Below are 13,421 nucleotides of genomic sequence, written 5' to 3'. Positions count from 1 at the left end.
AAGCTCGCTGTGCCATACTATAGCAAGATCTTTTCAAAACAAAGGCAAAAAATAAGACCAAACCTTCATCAGAATTGAGAAGGCTTCCCATGAACAAATAATTGCTGTAAATTGTTTCAGTGGCTCAACAAACCTGTAGTGGTCTCTCTGTGAACCTGAACCTGAACTCTTTTTTTTTTTTTCTCACAGTATACAGTAGCTAATTGGCTATATCCAGTCGGTGACCTCATGCATTAGACAGCACTTCCACGATACCCTAATTTCTCTCACATTAATTCGCACATGTGTTCCCCATTTCAGTGCGGGGGTCACACAAAATTAATTGCTAATGTTTTTCTGTAATCTGATGAAACCCGGGCAGCAAAGGCTCGGGGGAGATGGGTTTCGCTTTCGCATGCAGGGGCCGAAGCGGGCCGGCCGGCTCCTGGGGCCCCGCGGCCGAGGCGGGGGCCTGAATCGTGCCACTGTGCTCTCGTGTTGCTCTTGGCGAGGGACGGTGCCTGGTGGGCTTTGGCCGGGTTCGTCGTTGCCCAGGCAGCATGCCACGCGCCTCTGGGCCTCTGCGCGTGTTTGCTGTACAAACAATTAGGCCGCAATCGCCATGGCCGGCGTGTTCCGAGGACGCTTGCGGAGGAGTAATTGCCTGGTAAGGACATCTTCATCGGGGATTAAAAGGGAAGTGGTTGATTTGTTTGTGCTGAAAATGCATAGCTGGCATGGGCTCCCCACGCCAAACCTGCGGCAAGTGAGTCCTATACAAACACTGTGCAGGGCAGGGGCTATCATGTTAATCAGCATGACTACAGCCTATTACATGTGTACTCTGCTTTAATTAGCTGTACCCACAGAACTTGGGAAGAGTTCTAAGAACCTTTTCTGAACATGTGACCGTTATAGAAACTAAACACTATAGAATGTGATATACATTATATATATCTACTGAACTTGCATAGCTCACCTTTAATTGCATTCAAATGAAATGGTATATTGTGTTATTTTCAAACTGATTGGCCTTAAGTGAGACTATAGGGACCCTGACAGCATCAAAACCTGCTCTTATGTGTTTGTTCTCTCATGGCCTTCTTTGTTTAGGCATGTGGGACAAAAAATCTCTTCGGTCGTGGCAATCTCACAGTAACTCAAACCAATCTAACACTAGAAAATGTTACCCTCTTGCAAAAACCCCTCCAATCCTTGCACTCTGTAGCCAGCCTTGCATTCCATGTCATACCCTCGCATCTGAGATCTACTGTACCTCTCTCAGCTGAATGCCTTCTTCTGCGGCGGAGGTAGAGCCCAGCGTGGGTTTGGTTCCCAGAGAGCCGAGCGAGCGGCCTGATAAACTGTACCGTACGCCTAATCTCTCCGGCACATGGCTCAGGATGAATGCGCGGGGCGGGCCAAATGAGCGAGTGTAAATTGAGCACGCATAATGCAGCTCACAGGCCTCCCAATGGAGGTCTCGCTAACTCCCAGAGACTCTCTTATTCCTGCTTCGCGTGAAAACCAAAAACCAGCCTTTGCCTTCAGAGACTGTTGCTCCATTACAGCTGTTCGAGTGTCCCCACTGCTGGATAATTATCGTCAACTTGTTTGTCATGCTGTTGATAGCCAATGTTTGTCTGGCTCTTTTGTTCCCTGTATCGACAATTGCAGTGTCTGTCAGCCCTGAGAATTGCCCTATCAGCTGTGGATTAGTAGCGTAACGTGGCACCAGATTTCTAAGACGACTGCAGGGCAAGGAGTCCGACATCATCGATAATTTATCCCCTGCTGACGTCCATAATCCTGAACTCATTTTTATGAATGCAATTACAGCGGCGTTGAGTTGTTTAAGGAGACGTAGATATGAGTGACTGTCAGATTCGATCAGTGGCCTTGTAACGGTGGATCCTGAGCAGCCTTTTTTGAGCCTGGTGGCAGACTTCCTTGGGATTAGACTCTTGGGTTTTTCTCCTGAACGAGACCAAGACTAACTGTCTATGAACATAATTGAAATAGATAATGTATCTAAGCTTAGCAATAGCAATAGCCACAATTTTGTACAAGAAAAGAAGAAAAAACTATGTAATATACTATAAGTGAAAATCTAAATGTATACTGTGCTCCCAGGACCTTCCCCAAGATGCTTAAAATGACCCAAGAGCAATATCTGCTTTTGACTGATGGGTTCTGGACTAGCACTTTCATAAATGAAGCGATGGCTAAAGCTAACATGATGTTTTTTTCCTCACGTCCCAAGACGGGCATTAGCCTGAAGGAGAACTCTGTGGGCACCATGCTGGGGCAATGCCATCAGGGATGGCAGCTCCTCAGTGGGCTAGCCACTAAAGTGAACCTTTTTACGGAGGAACACCCTTGGCATATGTAAATCAAATCCCCCCTGTGTGGACGCCGTGCTTGCTGACATGCTATCTGTTTGTGTTGAAATTCCATGAATCCGAAACCACAAATGGTAGGCTAACTGTGTGGTCCACTCTTGATATTCAGCCTAACCTTTCTGACCTGATTCATTTTTCACTTGCAAAAGGTTCTGCTCAGGCGGTACCATCTGAAGACATTCCAGTTCACCAGTAAAAAGATTCCTTCACAGTCATGGAAATAAACATATATTCATCTTATTTGACCGTGAAACCATAATGTATCATGAATGCACATCAAGGGGATCTTAATTAGGAAGAAAACCTTATGTTTGTACTCCTAATTTGTTGTTGATTCCTGAAACTATGCACAAATCAACTTGTTTTTCATATGTTTTCTCCTTACAATGAAATGCACAAATCTACTTATTATCAATACTGATTCATTTTCATAAATTCTTGATAATAATGACGAAGAAGATATCAGCTTCATATTTCTGTTCCTTAAAACGTTACTAGAGTAGGTTTGTTTTCATTTTGAACACTGAGCACAGATGTCTGAATAGGTTGATGGCCTCATCGTGATCATGACAGGTCTTCCTCATCAGAGGTTCTCAGGGAGGCGTAAACCAATTACACTGGCCGACAGACCTCCAGCTGGACCGTAGAAATGCATTTAGCAAGGCCTTCAGTGCCACAGGTAGCGAGCCTGACCACATCAAAACCTGCTGTTATGTGTTTATTCTCTCCTGGTGCTCGCTGTGGAGGCATGTGGGCCAATAGCAAACACACATGATGGGGGGACTCTGACATCCATGTGGCATGTGTGTGTGACACACACACACACACACACACACACACACACACACACACACATATACACACATACACACATGCATGTGCACACGCACGCACACACACGCATGCACACACACACACACACACACACACACACAGACACACATACACGCATGCGCGCACACACACACACACACACACACACACACACACAGACACACAGACTCGCACATGCCTTGCTTGGAATGCTTAATTAGCACAAATGGGGAGAGTGATCTGTTTGATGGTGGAAATGTGCACACAAGCACAGCAAATGAGGAGGAAATTGACCCACATTTAGTTCACGTTCACAGAGCAGATCATGAATGGAAGCCAAACCAGAGGGCTTTGCAAGCGCAATCAAGACACGTAAATTCAGCATTTCAAGAGTCTGTGATTGTGATTGTGATTGTGATTGTGCTGGCTTAGCTGCTGTTTTCTGAGCAAAGATGTGCATTAGTATGAATAGTATACATATAACGTATATTTAATATACATTTATAATATTTTATATTATACACACATACATGCATATATATTAAAAACATAAAACACAGCATAGTCTATATTAGCATGATTATCTACATGAATATCTCATTCACTCTATTTGTCTGGTCAGTACAGAACAATAATGTGACTATTTCGCTTTCCTAGGTGGATTTGAAATATTTCATTTTATGTCAAAGGCCCGTTTCACTGGTCATATCAAATGCGCAAGTTGCCGTTTTTGTTGAAATCTCGGAATGTAGGTTGAAACCTATACCTTAAGTTTGTTATTCCTGGTCGTATTTTTTAGTTTATTTGAACAACTCCGCCTTGGCCTGACTGGAGGCGGCCGATTCCCCTCCAGTTTCCTGGTATTTGAGTGCTGGAGTCGTGCCTCGCACCCTGGAGAGTGTCTGTGCCGGCCGCTCTTAAGCTCGATTGATAACGCTCCGGCCTCACCAGCCGGCTATGCGTCTCCTACTGGGAATTGAAGCCTAATAGAGCAGCACCCCCTCCTCCTCCTCCTCCCCACAATCTGTCCCCCCTCGCATGCTCTATGCTTACAGCCTTATCAAAGCCAGGCGTCTGCCAATGAACCCACTGCCATCTTGTTTCAACTGTGGCGTTAATAAGTACTCGCTCTCTCTCCCTGCATTTTTTTGGCCTAAAGCAAATTCCTTGTACTTACATAAGTCCTGCTCAGGCACAATGTCTGTTTAAGTCCCCCCACCCCACCACACTCAGACCCAGGCTTTTTGTTTCTATACACTTTTTTTTTTTTTTTTAAATGAAATCTGTAAATTCAGCCTTCTCATTTTAGGTGTGATGACTACTGAGCCCTTTGATGGCCAGCCCTTTAATTCCATTTTTTACGGCGTAAAGACAGTTATTCCGTAACAGTGCCGTCTCTCGGACCCAGAAATCAGAGCCATGTGCGAGCATCCCGCTTTTTTGCCAGCTCACAGTTTTCTCTTTATGAGCTTGCCTTAGATGAAAGGGCCTTTAAAAGCCAATAGTGCAAACTGTTTGGACACAGGCAAGCACTTCATTACCGAGGAACCCGTGTTGTTGCGCGGGCCAATCGGAATGCCCCCGCAACGTGTTTTTCTAGCGCCGTCTGCCGCTTATTAAATTTTACGCAGCAAATATTGCCTTACTTCAAAAGCAGCTGCGTCCCGGGACAGACACGCGGGGGCCATCTTTGAAAAGTGAGGTGGCATGCTGAGCGAGCTCTGTGTGAATCCAAACATTTGTTTAGGATTAACACGCAACTGATGTCAAAGCAAAAACAGGCTCGTAAAAGCTCTGATTTCCGGTTCTGTGTATTTGTAGAAGATGAGGGATTTGCCATTGTTTGCACATTGCTAGCAATAGACATGGACTCACATTTATCTCAGATGAAGAAGCCAGTCAAGCATAAAGACTGATTAAATATATCTACGCTGCATAATACTCTACTTCATACCTGGATAGTTAAATGACATAATGTAGCATGCAATCTGATAACATCAATGGAGTCTTTTTATGGGTGTCCCTCCCATAAACCCTTTCCTGTCCTCACAGAGGGATGTTCGGAGATGAACTCTCATTGTTGTTTCAGACCACACATCTCTCTCTGGCTCAACAAACATTCAGGCTTTACAGAACTTGTTTGGGGTATTACCACGCTCCCACATCGTCCCCCTAAGAGAGCTTTTTTTTTTAAAGAGAACTTTTGTTTTTTGGGCAGTCGTGTGTGTGTGTGTGTGTGTGGTGGGGGGGGGGGGTTCAGCTTTAATGTAGCAGAATTGCAACTGTGCCTTGGCATGCGTAAACCTTTAAAGATCTGAAAACGAGGGTCTCTTTACTACTGGCAGAGGAGGTGTGATTGTGAATGGAGCGAGTGTGAAACTGGTCCAATACTGTTTCAGGCAGAGTGGTGGAACAGCAGTTAGGGTTTAAGAGAAGCTTGTCCTTATGACTGCATCCACAGGCGTCATCAGGGACAGAGAGAGAGAGAGAGGTAGGGAAAGAGAGGGGGGAGGTAGAAAAAGTGTGTGAATTAGAAAAAAGGGGCTTGAGATAGAGAGAGGGGGGGTAAAAATAGTGTGTGAATGAGAGACAAATAACGGGAGAGGGACATAGGTAGAGTGGGGTATTGAGAGAGAGAGAGAGAAAGAGGGAGGGAGGGAGAGAGAGAGAGAGAGAGAGAGAGAGGGGACAGGCGTGCTAGGGAGGGTGGCTAGGGCCACAGCTCACTAGCTCACGGAAATGAGAACCAGACGGCTCGACGCTTTCAAGGAGGACACTGGGAATCACAGCCCTTTATTGTGGAACAGAGTGTTTCTGTGTGCTTTCTTTTTCCTTTTTTTTCTCTTCTTTTCTTTCTTCGTTAAGAGAGAGGCACTGCAGCACATTGTTGCGCTACTAAAAAGCACTTTAGCGTGAAAGACCATTTCATCTCAGCTGTTCATTTTCCTCCGAGGGCATTTAGAAAAAAACATTTATGGGTTCTCTGGTTAATGACAATATTTATGCAATTTAATAAGGGCTAAGCTTTTTTTATGAGAGTGGGTGGAGATGAAGCCAGCGTTGTTTTTCTGGGGTTTAATGTATGGACAGGACATACTGTGCTTTTTAGGCTGTTAAACTGATGTTTGTATTCTTATAGACTAAAATGCTTAATTTAAATGAGCCCTTTTAAACAGCTTCCAGAGAAGAATAAGAGGTACAGTACAGTCAATGGGAATGTTAGAATTGTGGGGGTCTTGTAATTGGCTCAGAGTAAAAAAAAAAATCACCAAGAAATATTTATGGAGAACAAAATGTACAGTAATCGTTTTAATGATAACTCTAAAATGCCATGATCCATGAAATGTAAAAAAGTTTCATCATCATGCCAGTTTACTCATAAATGTTAATTAAAAAATGCTGTTATAGTTCTGTTAAAACTCTTTTAAAAATCTGTTCTTTTTATTACTCCTCTGTAGCTCTGTAATTTCTTGGCATGAGACTTCATATTAATCACTGCTCTTCTTTACTACACTGCTCCTGATAAACGTGAATAGAGATTGACATGTCCCTTTCTTTTTTTTTTCAGTGTGCGAGGGGCGGATGCTGGGAATGGGATCCGTGTGTTCATCCCGGACATCGGCATGTTCGTGGCCAGTCTAGTCACCTGGCTCCTCTGCCGTAGCCTGGAGAGGCCACCAGTGAAGGACCCGCAACACAACACTGACTTCACGGAAGCTGCCAAACAGGTGAGTGTTTGTGGAGCGTGTGAGTGTGAGGGTACTAAGTCCTGTGGTCTTAGTACCGTCGTGACATTTAAGGTGTGCTCTGTGATTTTAAAGTGAGTGGAATTCAGCAGATGGTTTTATCACGGAAGCTGCTAAACAGGTGAGTGTGGATGCTCCTGTGGTCTTAGTACAGTTGTGACATTAAAGGGGCGCTCTGTGATTTTAAAGTGAGTGGAATTCAGCAGATGTTTTTTTTTTATCCAAAGTGTTATCCGGGTTCGGGAGTTGTAGCGGGACCAACCGTTTCTCAGATGGTGGTGGTGCTGCTGCTGCTGCTGCTGCTATTGCATCACCATAGGCCCTCACATTCAAATCCAAATTCAGTGACTTGCTCTTCACGGTGCTCTAGCGATGTGGTTTGTGCGTGCAATGAAAAGAAACGCTGATGGGGGAAAGCTGTGCTGCGCGTGGCTGCAGAATCTGTACCACACAGGTCCAAGTGCCCACAGAGACACTGGTTCGAATCCTACCATCAGTCCCACCCCATCTCCCTCTCTCTCTCTCTCTCTCTCTCTCTCTCTCTCTCCCTCTCTCTCTCTCTCTCTCTCATATCTGAATAAGGCTGACGAAACTGCTTCTGTAAATAGAAAACAAATAACGTGGCACCAACCAACACACTACAGTATTGCAGCCAGTCAGCAAATATTGCTTCAACCTAAAGGACTGAAATACCAACACTAGAATCAGCAGAATCACCCACCAGAATCGCTGATATGCTTAACACGAGTATTGTGATAAATTACACATCACCGTTGTCTGGGTCAGAGACCAGTTCAAACTCTACCTACAAGAACTGCATGTCTGCAAACTAACTGACTGACAGTAGTAGTAGTCTTCTGCCATGTCCTGTAATGAATGGTTTTATTTGAGGTCAAAGAGGTTAATGTTTGCTTCTTCAACCTGCACATTCTTTCAGTGTAGTCAAGTACCCCTAATCCCATGTGAAAACCGTGCACAGGCAGTGCGTGGTTAACAGACAAGGGAACGTTTTATTAACGTCTAGCAGAAAAAAACTTTGCTAAGAGGTCTACCTAAATTCCCACAACCCCAGAGTCCAGGCAGTCTTACCGTGCGTCCAAGAAACACAGCGCTCTCTGGTCCAAGTGTGGAAGGGGATGCATGTTATTCCTCCATTACTCATCCGTCGACTTTTATCTGTCAACCCATCTTATCCTCCGCTCTATCACTCTATCGCTCTATCACTCTATCACTCCGCATGCCGTCCCAGTCAGGCCTTCAGTGGTCCATCGCAGGGCGAGAGAGAGAGAGAGAGAGAGAGAGAGAGAGAGAGAGGGGCCAGAACGCTGCAATCCGTTATCCCCTGCTCCAGCGGGAGGCCCTCACCCCTCCTGCTCCAGGTGTTCCATCGCTGGCTCGGCCGTAAATTACGACCCTGTTGCCCCGCCGAGGATAATAAGTGGAGCACATTACTGTCTGGATGAATACCAGGGGGAGATCATTTTGTGCGTGATTTCTCCCAGGTCTGCGATTCTCGGCATCTTTTTTTTTTTTTTTTTTCGTTCTCGTCGTTCTCTCCTGCCAGGATGGGCGCAGATAGCGGTAGAACCGTCGGTTCCATGCAGCGCTTGGAACCCCTGGTGTCGTCCCAGGAGGACAATCAGACTACCAATGGGCTCGAACGAGCCTGTCTGTTTGGAAGACTTTGTCGACACCTCTCGTGTTGATTTTGTCTGCAAACTGACAACACTGAGTGGGACCAGATAAATGGTAGGGAGAGAAAGAGTGAGAGAGAGAGAGAGAGAGAGAGAGAGAGAGAGAGAGGAAGTGTGTGAATTAGAGAGAGAGATGCAAGGAACGTGGTTTAAAAAAACAAGAAAAAAACAGCACTGGGAGATGGGGGTGAAAAGATGGAATTGATAGATAGTTGGGTTGATTCAGGCCAGTCTGCCTGCATTCTCCAAAAAAGGTCAAAATAAAGCTGATGTTCTAGAAACAACCTCATGATCTGAAGCACAGGTTGCAAAGCTTAAAAATTATGACCTCTTGTCATTACACAGCTCCAAAGTATTTATCTCCAGGTCGTCCACTTTTATGAGCCAGGGCCAAACCCCTGAACAACTTGACCTGTTTAAAAGATAGACGTTTACTGCAAGGGTTTGCAGACTGTTTTTGACTCCTCGGGCGAAGACAGTAAACGTTCCTAGCAATTGGACTCTAATTCTACAATCACCCCCACTTGGTCGATGAAGTCCGTGGGTGTTAGATAACCATGGCAGATCGTGATAGTGTTGCTGTCTCTTTTTTGAGCGTTTCGATGAAATTCCTTCTCCCTGGCCCAGGGAAGTCAACGGTGAATAAAGCGGCCCCCAAAGTATTATGTACATTCTGTGCATGTTAAAGGAACAAAAATATTTTCAGAGTATTGATTTGGTCTGTGAGCTGACCCTGAATTTTATATTTTGATTCGATTTAAGATTTGCTAGTTCCTATCAAAATAATTGCTGCCTTATTTGTGCCTTGGTCCCCTATTGCATTACTCCCGCATCCACAATTATGGTGCGGTGCATTTCTGGTCAGAGAGAGAGAGCTGGAAACGTGTACAAAAGCACACCAGTGCTAAAGGGAGAGACCTCGTTATAAAACGTTTTTATTAGACTAAGCGAAAACCCGCTTCTCTTCAGAGACTTCTCAAGTTCAAAGGACAGCAGAAACCGAAGGGATTATTATGTGTTTTTTTCCCCCCTTCCTCCCCATCTCCTCCCCTCGAATAAGGATGTTCTGTTCCTCTCCAATGCCACGAGTGAAAAGGTCACAGTGAAAGAGTCACGTCGGTTCAGCTCTGTTGTGGAAGATGGAGGATAGAGAGAGGAGAGCATCCGTTTTTTTTCTCTTTCTTGTGGGAGGGGGGGATTGGTGGTGTGATGTGAGCTCAGAGACACCCCCATGTTCCTTACATCAGTGCCGACAGGGTGACCTTTGACCTCCTCTGTGGCGGCTAGCCCTGATGTGACTCATACGGCGGAGGCAACGCTGGAACAATGGCTGGATTGATCCCGATCGACAGCACATCGCTTCGTCACTCTGTCCAGTCCCGTCTCACTTCTCCCGTTCTCTCTCTCTCTCTTTCTCTCTCTCTCTCTTTCTCTCTCTCTCTCTCTGTTTCTCATTCACGCCCTTTCTCTCTCTCTCACACACTCACACTCTCTCTGTTCCTCACTGACATTTACTAGCGGGCCCCATGGTAGTCGTCAAGCTCCAATCTGTCACATTTCCACACATGCTTCACAAAAACACTTTTCATTGTTCTGGTTGCGTCACAGATGATCCCCCCCCATTCCCGTCCCCCCCCCATTCCCGTCCCCTTTCCTTCATTCCCATCAGCTTCCTTTGCTGCCACCCCACGCGGGGGGTCATCATGAACGTCACCGTCCCGCTGTTCTCATATTCGATCCCGGTGGCAGCGATCCGGCCTAGTTTCCCCCACCGCTTGCTTGGCATGAAATGTGTTTACCTTCCGACGGTTCCTGCAGCCACGTCTTGTTTTGCAATCAGGCCTGTATTTATCCATGCAAGCGGCTTGTTTGACACGGGGGCCTGATGTATGCGCTGCCCCGCCACTCCCACGTCCAAGTGCTTCAGAGGGAACTGACAGGTGGAGGCCACAGATTGATGAGCTGTTTGTGAGGAGCAGGAAATGGCAAACCAGCAAGACCCCCCCCCCCCCCCCACCCCCTCCGCCGTCCAGAGATCTACTTCTAAAGAGGCCTTTGCTGGTGTTGTAGGCATCACACACACTCACATGCACACACACACACACACACACACACACACACACGCAAACAAGTAAACACATACATACAAACACATGCACAAATACCACTCATACATACTAACACACACACACACACCCGCACACAAAACACATGCACAAATACCACTCACACACACACACACACACACACACACACACACACACACACACAAACACATGCACAAATACCACTTCCCCCCCCCACACACATTATAAACACACACATCAGGTGTGTTTATTGTGCAAGTCAGACTTGAAGTCACTGGGGTTCTTTGCTGCATACTGTGGTTTGCGTGTTTTATCACTCCTTTTTAACACCCACTGTGTCGTTTGTCTTTCACATACATATATTTTTTGTGTTTGCCTCTGCTACTCATTTGGCCAGAGTTCAGGTTTAAATCATTGCGTTGGCAAAAATCTGTACGTGACCACTGAAGTTACGACATTCAACAGCACTCCAGATGGGATGAGATGGGACCAGCACACCAGCCAACACACACAACCCTACACACACACACACACACACACACACACACACACCATTCTGTAAACCTGGGAACAGTTTCAGCTCCGCAACATTAATCTAAACTCAATATTTGTGTTGTCACGGGACACAAGGTGGGCGGCAGCAGTGATGGCAGCAACAGCAGCCCCTAACAGCAGCACTCCTGCACTTCCTAATCTCCCTGTTTCTCTCCCATTAACAATGCAGTTCCATTTCACTCTCTTTCTCTGTGTGTGTGTGTGTGTGTGTGTGTGTGTGTGTGTGGGAAGGGGGAGGGGGGGTGGGTCAGTGGGGAGGGTGTTCAGAACATCTGGAGAGCATTAGCTGCTGTTGTGTTTGTGGTGGCAATGGTGCTAAAGTTACCAGACTTCTTTCTTTCTCTTTGCAATTCTTTTACCCACCCTCTCTTTCACACACATATACAAACACACGCTTTCATTCTCTCTCTCTCTCTCTCTTTCTCTTTTCTTCTCATTTTTCCTCTCCCCCTTCATCCACTTCCACCTTGTGCGCTTGATGCTGTTGACTGAGCGCCAGAAGCAGGCTGCCAGGTCCGGAGCTGTTTGGAATGCTTATGCTTCTGCACACAGACACACACACATGCACACACGCACACACACACACACAGAGAGAGAGAGACACCAACACACACACATGCACACACACATGCACACACACATACTGTACAAACATACTGTACACATGCAGACACACGCACATACTGTACAAACTCTTACAACCTCTCTCTCTCTCTTACCATATCTTCGCATGCACTGTTGAACACATTGTTTGTCCCATTTGTTCACTCTCTTCTACTCTCTCACACACACACACACACACACACACACACACACACACACACATACACACACACACACACACACACACACACACACATCATACACATACACATACACATACACATACACATACTGTAACTGTACACACATTCATATACATGCGCATTGCATTGCAGTTCTCTCTCTTTCTTTCTTTCTTTCTTTCTCTCTCTCCTAATAAAAGCAGGCTGGGGACATGTTCACTCCAAGTGTGCAGGCCGTTTAAGGGTGGTAATGAGTTGGAATGCCCCCCTCCCCTCCCCTCCTATCCCCTCCCCTCCCCTGCCTTCCCCCCAGTAGGCGCTTTATGGCCTATGACTCAGGACTAATTAAAACCACACACTCCTCTGTTTGCAGTCCAGGGATGTGGCTGTTTGTGTACGTGTGTGTGCGTGTGTGTGTGTGTGGGGGGGGGGGGGGGGGGGGGTTGTGTGTTCATATATGACAGAGAGAGAGAGAGAGAGAGAGAAAGACAGAGAGAGAGAGAACACCAATGTGTAATTGAGACAATATGTGTTTTCTTCCCATGCCACAATACATTAAGAAGCATTCATGACCAAACGATCAATGACACTGATTATTTATAACAATAACACACACATAGCACGCCTTTGGGTGTTTATCTACTGGCAATATTGATATTTGAGGTCTAAAAAAATCCTAATATGTTGCTATCCTTGTAGTCTATATTATAATACCATGTAAACTTTCATGACCAAAGGTTTTACTCTAAACTAGCATTTACATACTGTAGTGATATGATTGAATGACCACCACAGTCCACAGTAGGTTCCCACCACACACACCTCTTTATATATTGCCAGTCTCTAGTTCAGTGTTCGGAATTCAGTAATATATAGAATATTTTGGTTTTGACATTTTCATTCGTCTTTCCTGATCCTATCCAACCTGATGTTGTCCTATCTAATGTAAGTGTGTAAGGAAATGCTGTTGATCTAGTTAAGAAACAGTCTCATGGAATGAATGTATTGATCAGTTCAGCACCTCGGACAGCTCATGACTCATCTTCATTGGAGCCATCCTCCACATTAAAACAGACATACAGTATCAGTTGATTCACCTGAGGTGCGTTCAAATTTGCGAACATAGGCGAACGTTTGCAGACATTTGAAATCAATTTTCTGTTTGCATTGAGTTTTCCACAAACGTTTGCGAACATTCGCAAACCATTTGAGGAGTTAGTTCTCCGCGAACATATTGGGAGTTGGACAGAGAGCTACCATTAAGATGGAATGTTTACACAAAATAGTTGAAGTGTATCTGGTCAGACAAACATGTTCACCACAAATGTTTGCCTCTGTTCAAGGACTTTAAATGCAGCTA

At 45.5% G+C, this 13,421-nt stretch overlaps 1 protein-coding gene across 1 annotated transcript in view; it reads left to right on the top strand.

Annotated features, from left to right (window-relative positions):
• The first annotated feature begins 6,817 nt into the window (after positions 1–6,817).
• Positions 6,818–13,421, top strand: part of LOC134066549 (piezo-type mechanosensitive ion channel component 2) — a 60,075-nt gene continuing 53,471 nt past the window's right edge. Inside the window, exon 1 of the mRNA XM_062521913.1 lies at positions 6,818–6,922. Within this exon, the coding sequence (XP_062377897.1) occupies positions 6,818–6,922 (105 nt within the window). The remainder of the gene's footprint in view (positions 6,923–13,421) is intronic.

Source organism: Sardina pilchardus, chromosome 19, assembly GCF_963854185.1.
Source record: "Sardina pilchardus chromosome 19, fSarPil1.1, whole genome shotgun sequence".
Classification (NCBI taxonomy): domain Eukaryota; kingdom Metazoa; phylum Chordata; class Actinopteri; order Clupeiformes; family Clupeidae; genus Sardina; species Sardina pilchardus.
The sequence above is the reverse complement of the archived record's forward strand: the minus strand, read 5'-3'. Positions and strand labels throughout refer to the sequence as shown.